General features: G+C 43.7%; 1 protein-coding gene across 1 annotated transcript; it reads left to right on the top strand.

Annotated features, from left to right (window-relative positions):
- The first annotated feature begins 9,138 nt into the window (after positions 1-9,138).
- LOC123067395 (homeobox-leucine zipper protein MERISTEM L1-like) lies at positions 9,139-10,112 on the top strand. Its single transcript, XM_044490206.1, has 3 exons — positions 9,139-9,416; positions 9,497-9,614; positions 9,861-10,112. Exons 1-3 carry the CDS (start codon positions 9,139-9,141, stop codon positions 10,110-10,112), a joined length of 648 nt encoding a protein of 215 aa, XP_044346141.1.
- The last annotated feature ends 926 nt before the right edge of the window (positions 10,113-11,038 follow it).

The raw sequence follows: 11,038 nt of genomic DNA, 5'->3' as shown, positions 1-11,038 counted from the left end.
GGTGATTTTTTGCAAGTACTACCTTCGTCTTGGTTTATTGGTCCCCATTGTAATTTGTGCCAATTTTTGACCATAAATTTAACTAGCAAAATGTTCATGCATGTCAGAAAAAATTGGGTTAATTATCCTTTTGCCATTAGTGGTGTCCATTTGCTTAGTTTCGCCCTCAGTTGTGAATTGTGCCCAGTTTTGCCCCTAGTGTGTCCACACCAACTCGTTCCATGAAAACTGTCGTCTCCGTCAGGTCAACCTTTTGACTCGGTTCTTACAGGTGGGACCAGGCGGCAGAGATGCGCTAGACAATCAGACTGTTGCACGCGTGGCTTGTGGGACCCAGCAAAGAGCCGTTGAGCAGAGAGCTGTTGCGGGTGTGTTATATAAGCGGGCGATAGAGAGCGGCGGTGACCACGGCGACACAGAGAGCGGGTGAGATAGAGCACGGTGGTGACCATGGAGACAGAGAGAGCGGCGGTGGGAAGATAGATGTGGAGGGTGCGGCCGCGTTGAGATCCCCTTCGGCTCTGAGCTCCATGTCTTCTTCAAGCTCCCGCGGCACCTGGCGGATGCAGAGCCTGGCGAGCGTGGAGATGCCTATCTTCGTCTATCTGCGGTGTCGGGAGGCCGTGGATTGGAGGGTTTCTCACACATCAAGGAACCGGAATCGTCTGTTCTACGTGTGCAGCGAGAATGGGGTAAGAATCGGGGCAATTGCACCATTTTCGTGGTCGGGATCTTTGAGCAATGGGTTGATCTGTTTGGCATTCATGTAGGTGGAATGTTTCTTCCTTTGGGTCGATGCTCTGGCCAAGACTCTGATGAATGAACTACAAGAAGAGCATGAAGAATGGTTGCGCATGCTGCCACGAATGGTAGTGGCCGCAGCACGAGCTCCGGAAGAAGAGATGGAGGGCGAACCACACACTGATAGAGAGCTAGCTGTTGAGCTTAGGATGCTGAATAAGAAAGTTAGGAAGTTTGAAGATCAAGCACAAATACTCATTTGCAATTACTTTTGGTCATTTGTAGCTATGGTAATCACACTAGGTGTAATGTTGAAATTGTATGGAAAGGCATGAATTATGGAGGGATTTGTAAGCCTGAAATTGTATGAGAAATTCACCTTGTTTAAATGTTGGTCAAAGTTGTTTAAATGTTGAAAAAAGAGAGAAGAAATGAGCAACATTTAAATATGTTGCAAAAAGGAAGAAGAAATGAGAAATTCAGAAACTTTGATCGATGAAATGCAGCTCTCTGCTCTGCCGTTCTGTCAAAAAAGGTTCGTCTATGGGCCAAATCAGAGCGGAGAGCCAAGTGAAGGCTAGACTAATGGGCCAACTGCATCCAATTAGGCCCATTCCGGGGTGGGAAAATGAGATCTCTTGCATGTTTTTCTTTTTCTATTCTGATTTAATTTAGGCAGTAATTCATTTTATTTAATGCTGAAACTTTTTTTGGAAGCTAATTTAATTATTCCAGAGCCAAACAATTAAGTTTAGAATTTTTTTGGAGCTGTTAAATATTTAAACAATTTAATTACTCCAATTCAAATACCTCGTGATTTAAATCAAAGACAAAAATGTCATGGAAAATGTGCCAAAGCTGTGGTAGAGGTTTACACCTGGTGCCAAAATTAATGAACATTTTTGAAGGGCATTACATTGAGAAAAAAATAATTTGTCCAAAAAATGATGGGTGGAAAATGCACAAAAAATATGTGCGACTGGGACTCAAACCCAGGACCGCATGGGTTTGTGGCGTTTAGGGCTGCGCTGGTAACCGCTAGGGAAGATGGAAAGACTTTGACATGGCTTGGGAAGGAAGCTATACATAGTGAGACCTGACTTGGTTTAGGGTTTAAAAACGCATGTTTGTACTGAATGTTTGCACACGTGTGATAGTGGTTTTCCTTTGTTTTTCACAGAACTTTTGGAGGGTTGGAAACATATGTTTGCATTGCCACATGATTGTGGTTAGAGTGGCACTTGGTTTAGGATTTGAAGGGAATAAATGTGCATGTTAGTTCATAACTTGGTTTAGAGAAGAAATGATATCTTTGGCCGCAGACATTTTTGAACACACATAATAACTTGGATTGATAAGATGTAACACATCATACCCTTACATAGATGGGTACCCTACATAGATAGATAAGTCCAAGGACACGACATGACACGACATGGCAAGCACGACATAGAAAAGCAACAAAATAAAAACGACAAAACTAAAACATGACGAGCTTCATTTTGGAGTGACTAAGAAGGATCCAGGCTTAGTTTTTCATGTTGATGTTTTAGACTTGTTTAAATCTTGGTCAAAGTTAGGTTTGACTAGAAATTAAATGAGCAAATCAAAAAAAGGAAAAATCAGCGCACATAGTTTGTGTATATAGAATATATGTGTACGGAAGTTATTTGGCGCATTTAGACAAGGTCAAAAAATCTTGCTTAGAAATGAGGCCGTTTACCCTACCTTTGGAGCTCTTTTTTAGCACATTTTTCATGAATGTGAGTTTACCAATGTTTTCAAAGAATTACAACATCCATATAGCATGTCAAATTTGAAGTTCTAACATAGGTCCAACATCATTCAAACATAGTTCTAACATAGTCCAACATCATTCAATAGAAATATAACATTATTCATAATGTCTCATAAGTATTCATAATTAGCGTTGGGGCTTCTGTTTGTTCCTTGAGCTTCTTGCCATCACTTTGCTCCTTGTACACCTTGTGCCCATTGCTTCTTCTCTTCTCTTCTTGGTTGTCGATACCTTGCACGCCTTCTTCGAACCTACCGTAGAGCTGTGCAAAACATAAAGGGTAATGAGATAATGTCATGTGATAAATGTACAGTAGTATTTGCAAGATTTACATACCTAGCAGAACTCACAACAACATAAGGTTGGTCACCATTTGGAGCCTCATTTGGATCACCATTTGGAGCCTCACTTGGATCACCATTTAGAGCCTCACTTGAATCATCATTTGGAGGATATTTTGGATCATCATCAAAATCATGCGGTTGTTGACCATCATCATTTGGAACCTCGTGAAAATCCTCATTTGATGAAACCGGCTGTTGACCATCATTTTCATCATCTGTTGAGGCAACCGGCTGCTAACCAACATTTTCATCGAAGCCTTCATCGAAACTCTCTCCGAACGCTATCTACTGTGTTATCACAATATTACTGAAATGACCAGACCCACCACACCTTGTGCACTTACAATTCCTCGCTCCAAGTCCATATCCTTCGCGGCGAGGTCTGATTCGACTCTCCCTTGGTCTACTTGCTGCTCTCTTCAGAACTAGAGCGCAAAGCTTGAATCCAGGGTCCACCATGTCCCATTGTTTTTTCCCTCTATAGCAGGCAAGGCATACACATATGTGGCTTTGAACCTTGCAACAGAGTAGTAATCATGCACATACTGTTGTATGTTGCCTGCTGGACTTGGGAGAGAAGTGATGAAAAACAAGGCATGAATGCATGGCAACCCAGTTATCTGCCATTGCCTAGCTCTGCAAGTTCTATCTTCGAAATCCACTAGATATCTACATTCCCTCTTCTCTTTATCCAAATATGATATCTCTGTTGTGGTACCCGAGCAAAGAGTCATGTTCATTTCCAAGCCTGTTGTTTTCTGCTTCAGTTCATTCATCACGACAGGGATGATAATGTGGACCAGGAATTTTGCATCGGCTATTCTTGCACGATAATGAAATTTATGCATGTATTCTATCCTTATCATGTCAAGAAAATCAACCACATAATGACCCTTTAGTTTCCATATTGTTGAGTTGAAAGACTCTCCTAGATTATTATGCACATAGTCAACTTTGCTCAGTTCACTGAATTGGCTTCTGGCCCATAGCTTGGACAGTGCACTCTGTAACGTACTTGATCGCTCTTGTCAACTTTGAAAGTACGTTCTACCTTGATGCAGTATGTCACAAGTGCATTTCTACACTCAGTCATGAATTCAAAAACGGTACCTTCTTCCATATGAGGGTTCAAAGGGTCTCATTGAACAACTACAAGGTCTTCATCCTCACCCACCATGTCATCGTCCACACGGACTGCATTGTGAGCCTCATCTTGGTTTTCAGCCCGAGGTGCCCGTCGTAAATTCTGAAAAACGTCAGAATATAGCTTCTCTTCATCAACCCCAAAATTGTAGGCATCAGGCTCCACTTCAAGGGGGACCCTACTGCCGGTCCCACGCTTGTCGAGCCACCACGTCGTCGTGCACTAACTGAACTATTCTGGCTAGAGATGCCATTACGATGACTTGGTTCTCCCCGAGATGTTGCACCCGCCATCCTAGGTCGAAATCCCTGCTCAAGCACATCAATTTGCAGCCTCACATGAAAATTCTCTTTCTCTTTATGCCTAGCAAACATGATAGCCAGCTCTTCATCATTACTAACTCTCACCCATTTCTTTTCCCCATCATAGTATTTGTATTCCACTTCATCAAGCAAACCCCAAGGATATTGGCTACAAATTACCTCCCCAAATTGTCTGAAACTCCAATTACAAGCCATTGGCAACATATCATCAAAACCTCCTTGGAATTTCTTCTTATTCTTTGCATTCAACATGTACCGGTCCCTTACAATGTGCACCAAGAAAGCAAATCGCAACTCCATCCTAACCGATGAAAAATATAGACGCAAAAAGCACACTAACCGGGCAAACCAACTCGAACTGTTGAAATGCACAACTAAGCTCAATCCAAAGAGGAGGCATGACTTACCCCTCAGGAACCTAGTCGTGGATGTTGCGGATCTCCAGCCTGATGCCTGCCTCACCAAATACTCCGGGGTCGCCGCTGCTCGCGATTTTGCCCTGGGTTTCACCAACGTACTTCAAACAGGTCCACGAGCCCCCCACCTATCAGCGCTCTGGCCGGGCGCACGGAAGGAGGCCGCGCCACGGGTAGAGTAGGTGGCGGGCGCCCCACCTGTGGCATCGCAGGAAGGTGGCGGGCAGAGCAGGTAGCGGTGGAGCAGGACGGCCGCAGCCGCGGCCGCAGCAGTGTAGCTGGCGGCTACGCTGGTGGCGGCGGCGGAGCAGGACGGCCGGCCAGCGGACGGGACAGAGTGGGCGTCGAGTTCGCAGGTTAGAACCCTAGGATTGATTTGCGGATTTTGTTTCACGGTCCCACATGTCAGCTCCGAACCCACATCCACGCGGTCCCACGTGTAAGCTCCGAACCCACTACCAGTTATGCTGGCGGATGGAATGGACTAAAATCTGGCCGTTTGACCTTGTCATAGTAGCTGCGCATGGACTAGGGGCAAAATTGAGCACGATTTGCCACTGAGGGCAAAACTAAGCACATGGACACCACTGAGGGCAAAAGGATAATTAACCCCAAAACATTATATCATTGAAAATTATGTTCAAATACGAATCCGACGATATATTTTTTGTTGACATGGACTAACATTTTGTCAGTTAAATTGGTAAAAGTTTAGCACAAATTACATAGGGAACTAATAAACCAGGACAGCGGTACTCTAGAAGATTCCAATAAGTGATGGGAGAGGCCAGGGGGGCACCCCTAGCCCTCCATGAATCCAAGCCATGCAACCAGGGGCCGACCCTCATGGAGTAGACACGTGGGGCCCCCTAGCACCGCCTTGCGATGATTCCTTTGCCCATAAACCCCATATTTTTTGAAAGCGTCTGTACCATATTACCATGATTTTTTCCGCCGCCGCAAGTTTATGTTCCGGGGAGATCTAATCTGGAGGCCTATTCCGGCATCCTGCCAGAGGGTGAATCCATTGCTACAGCCATCTCATCAACCTTGCTACCACCAAGAACATGTGTGGGTAGTTTCCTTAGGACGTTATGGTCCATAGCCGTAGCTGGATGGCATCCTCTCTCTCAAGTAATTCAATACAAAGTTCTGGTGAGGTGCCTGACATGATTGACATCAATAAAATGTAATCGGTGGTTATGTTTGTTAGAATATGATGAATTGATACTTTATTATCAGATTCTTCATTGAATTATATTGAATCTTATGAAGTTTCTTTGCTCCACAAGTGTATGCTTTTCAATCTATTTGTCGTCTCTGGCCATGATTGCTTGGTAGTTCTTCATAGATATTTGTGCATGGTAGTGAGCTCAACCTTGCGGTGAATTTGATCCTGTTGATAAGGGATTGGACACATATTGTGTTATTGCCACTAAGGATAAATGATAGTTTCTTTATCACTTACATATATACGATAGTTTTATTGTCTACACTCTTCCCTCATACTAATTGCAATATTTTTTTTATTATAAACTTAATGTTGGATAGTAGGCTTGGGTGGAGTATTAGTTGAAGATGAAGTTGGATAACGATCTACAAATCACGGACGTAATGCCTATGCAAGATCATGCCATGAATGATCATAGTCATTACTCCTATAAAGGATGCTGGAATACCCGCATCCTTGGGCTCCTCGCGGCGAAGAGAGGCTCATGGTCGTCGGTCCTCATTTGGCTTGCGGCGGGAGCCTCTCAGGGCCGATGCAAGCCGTCCGATCTGGCCGGACAGCTTGCGCGTGGGCGACCTGGATGGATGGTCCATGACGGATGGACCGCATGCCAGACTGAGGTCACCGCCCTTGGGTGGTTCTCGACATGGACCCGCCCCCGTGTGGTGGCATATCCGGACACTCCTGGTGGTGTGTATACCCCCTGTCGGGCCAAAGCCATGGGGCTGAGTCGGGTAGCGTCTGATCCGATTAACTTGGTTGGATGGTCCATGATAGGTGGACCTCTTAGTGCGCCAGGGGCCATCGTCATTGGTGTCGGATCACGCGAGAGATCCACGGGCTATGAGAGCATACGTGTCATCGGTTGCTTTGTGGCATGCAGCGGTAGCCTCTCGGGGATGATCTGATTCGTGTGATCTGCTCGGCCGGCTCATACCCGGGAGACCCGGCTGGGAGGTCCTTGACAGGTGGACCGCCGGGTCTGCCCGGGGCCACTCTCATTCGCCAGCGCCCGTTGGTTCTTGCCCGCGCGGGGGAACAAAGGCCCGCCGCCGGTCCAAAGCCACATTGTTGGGTCAGATCATGGCGGGCCCAGGTGAATCAGCTGGTAAGTGCATGACAGGTGGGCCAGCCAGCGCATCCAGGGCCATCGTTATTGGGGTCGGGTTGCTTGAGTGACTTGAACATTGACACTGGTGGTGTGACCGGGGAGGGAAATGTGCTAGAAATTGATTAGTGAATCATGATATACGCTTCTCTTCATCGGCGATGGTTGCTGCTCTAGTTTAGTGGTCCTATGAGGCCTTCCCATGAGGACTCCCGTCTAAGTACTACAACAAGGTTTGGCCGACATCAGTGAGAGAGGGGCGATGATGGTGGCACGTCTTCAGCTCACTCCAGTGCTTGTTGTTGTCGCCGACCAAGATGTAATTTCTATTAGTCCTGGTATTATTTGTGCTCCCTTAATAGTGGATGAATAAATCGGAAGTTTTTTTCCAAAAATAACATACATTGTATGTTGTATTGGCTGAAGAACTCTTTATGTCCATGTATATCTTGTTGGTCTACAACATATAATGGATCAGAACCACCCGTTTATGTCCATGTATATTATGTATATATATAATGAGAACCACCCTTTTTCAATTATTTTAATCATATAATATATTGTTATAATTATGGCAATATTCACTCCACAAATAGGCTTAATTAGTATTAATTATGCCCTATATATAGGACATGCGGCAACTATCAAAATCCATGGCATCTCAGCCTTATATTTGGATACAAGTTATTGTTGGTGTTCTTTTCTATTGTGTGCATAGAAAGTGTTTCTTCCAAGAAAAACATACTCTATACGTATTATTGACTGAAGAAATCTTTATGTCCATGTATATCATTTAGATTTACAAATATATTATCGATCAAAGTCGTTCTTTTCTATTAATTTTATGAAGAAGCAATTTATATTGTTTTAATATCATAATATATTGTATCAATATGCCAATATTCACTCCACAAATATGCTTAGTGAGTATTAAATATGACCTATATATAGGCCAATGCAAAATCCATGATATATGAGCCTTATATTTGGATACAAGTAATTGCTTGCATTAATCATGGGTTATGGCATAAATTTTGCATGCTGCTCACGGCTTTAAATTCGGACGGTCATAGCTACTTTGCTGAATGAGTTTGATATATCAGTAGGAACAAAACAGATTCCTGTACTTTTTCGCCTACCGAAGTTCTAAGGAGGTCGACAACCGAAGCCAGCGGTATTTCCTTAAGCCGTTCATCTAGTAATGTTTATACCCTTCTACTCTAGTTATCCTTGGATATATAGCTTCTAAAGTTGAGCAGGAATCCTCCATGACATCTCTTATCCCTTGTATTCTTGGAAGAAAGGTAGATCCACCATGGAATGAGTGGATACACAAAGAAAGTAGCATTTCATCATTTTGCTTGGGAGATGGCTAGGATCTTGCTAACATAGATCTGATTGTATATATTCATAGATCTGATTGTATTATTCTGCCTATGATGCTATTATTTATTCTAATATGATTTCCCTCGCATAGTATATTTTAATTTCTTGCTTCTACAATTGTAGGAGTAGTTGGTACTTATCTTATTGTATGTAAGGCCTTGTTTAAATATATCACATACGGAATCTGTAGATAGATACCAATGTATATATAGATAGAGTAAGGTTTTTCTGATACATATAAAAGAACACGATGAGATAGAAAGTAATAGTTTTGCGATAGTGAATTGAGGAATATGTAGGGCATATATGTTTAGAAATTATTGAAGTAATCAGCGGTAGATAATCATGAATATGTGATAGTGAATTCAGGAAATTATGTCAATATATTTCTGAGAGTAATTTAAGTCTACTTGATTACATCTTGGTCTAGGAAACTCATACAGATGAATTTTAAGTATTCTTAATGTGGAGTAACATCCGACTGCGTTGGAAATTAAAATCTAAATCTAAATGTACTACGTTGCCAACTAAAGTCTACTTGATTTCTTTTTTCACTACTGCATTCTTTTTTCTTAAGATATTTGTTCATTGTTACCTTTAACTCTACACATGAGAATATATATTTTGTTTCATGATAACAGATCACCATGGATGGGGAGTTGCCAGAATACGACAGTGATGTGCAAAATATGTTGGATCACTTCATCACAAGCGAACAGGGCCACCTACCCCCGCACGAGCATGGTGATGAGATGCATGACCTGCTGGGAGCCACTACCAACATGGGCAACACTGACGATGCCAACGCTGCTGCTGCAGACAAAGGCAACAATAACGATGAAGAGACCAATCATGTGCAGAGAATGGTGACAAGGCGTGCAAATTATAACCGTCTCCGTGGAGAACAAATCCAACAACTTGAAGCGTACAATACATACTCAATCAGTGTTTCTTACCTATCAAAAAACACGTGTACTAATCCATTTTCATTAACGTGATATGTAGTGTGTTCCAGAAAAGCCCTTATCCAGATGCAGAACTCCGGAAAGACCTTAGCGAGAGGCTTCACATGAGTGCCCTGCAGGTCAAGTTTTGGTTCCAAAACAAACGCTCCTCTAGCAAGGTATGTATTCCATTCTTTTCCACAGTGAATTTTCCACAATGAATTAAATGAGATTTGGCCACATGGGTCACCTAAGACATGCAGCTATGCAAGTTTTACTGTTAAACAATACAAACTCCACTAAAAATAGTAGCATTATTGGTCATCTAATATTACAATGTAGTACTATAATCCCCTCGTGAACATGGTAGCATGCATACATTGCTAACCCCTAAAATGACGCATAACTGAAATTAATAAATGCAGGGCAAGAGGCAACTACAGGACACCAAGAATCTTCAGGGAGAGAACCAGATGCTAAAAGATGAAAACCAAGCCATCAAGTGGGTCGTTGAAAACAAGACATGCCTCAAATGTGCAGGGGTGAGGCTAAAAACTCAGGATACCTCGGAGCACCAACGCCTATGTACAGAGAATATGAGGCTCAAGGAAGAACTCCGCCGTGCCACCGCCTATCTTAAAGAACTCAGCATGAGGCCCCAATTTACCCGCGACTAAGCACAGCGTCTTCTGTGTTAGTCAACATCGCATGAACCCTAGTTTCGCTTTATTCCTCGGCTAGCAAATAATGCGCCATGTTGTGTGTGTATGTACACGACTTGGCTGCTGGTTTATTTCTTTATATGTAGACTGTTGTGGTTACTATATGGGATGGCATGAGGCCTAGCGATTGCGGCAGCAATGTTGGGGTTGTGGAGTGAGTGGCTTCGGGATGGCATTGCCATGAAGCTCGGTCCAACTAATGTCTTTCTCCCTTCCTATTTGTAGCTGAACGGCTCAAGTAGTGGCCAATTAAATGAATAGACAAGCAAAAACAAAAATTCTGCTAGTTGAATGCCGCACAAGAATTTTGTGTCTTGTAACATTTCATCGTGTGAGTGTGTCATTCATTGAGATAGCTTTTACCTCCTTCTCAGCAACAAAAAGTGGTATGAGATCATTGATCCTGTTCTGGAGCCTTTGCTTGCCATCCACACACATACTTCTCGGTGCGTGCACCTAGAGAGTCGTGCCCGGAGCTGGATGACACGGACCTGCGGCGAGCTACAAGTAGTAGTACAGAATTCGGTGAACCGGATGGTCATGCCCAACAATTATGCCAAGTTGGCTCCTTTGTCGTGAATGAATCGGCAAGTGTTGGGCTGCTGCAAGGCCGTGGAGCACATCACAGTCAGGGAGCGTGACGACGGGAACGCACTGGCGACCATCCACCAGCTAGCTACGCACCCGGATTATGTGCTGAAGAAGAAGAATACGACATGGCCATCAATGGCCCCAACGGACATGCACTGCTTCTAGCAGGCACTGTCATATTTTTAGACAAGGAAGGAATTTCCCTGCATGCCGGCAGCCAACGGTTCATGGATCGGATCGACTCAGCGGTTGGTAGAAAGCAGTCAGAGCGAGCAGCCAGCTTCTGGCTG

Source organism: Triticum aestivum, chromosome 3B, assembly GCF_018294505.1.
Source record: "Triticum aestivum cultivar Chinese Spring chromosome 3B, IWGSC CS RefSeq v2.1, whole genome shotgun sequence".
NCBI classification, from domain to species: domain Eukaryota; kingdom Viridiplantae; phylum Streptophyta; class Magnoliopsida; order Poales; family Poaceae; genus Triticum; species Triticum aestivum.
This window is presented reverse-complemented; position numbering and strand designations above follow the sequence as displayed.

Bases quoted from the DNA above. Each gene is read 5' to 3' on its own strand.
- LOC123067395 (XM_044490206.1), top strand. From the start codon at position 9,139: ATGGATGGGGAGTTGCCAGAATACGACAGTGATGTGCAAAATATGTTG. The intron at 9,417-9,496 runs GTACAATACATA...CGTGATATGTAG, and splicing joins CAAATCCAACAACTTGAAGC to TGTGTTCCAGAAAAGCCCTT. The intron at 9,615-9,860 runs GTATGTATTCCA...TAATAAATGCAG, and splicing joins ACAAACGCTCCTCTAGCAAG to GGCAAGAGGCAACTACAGGA.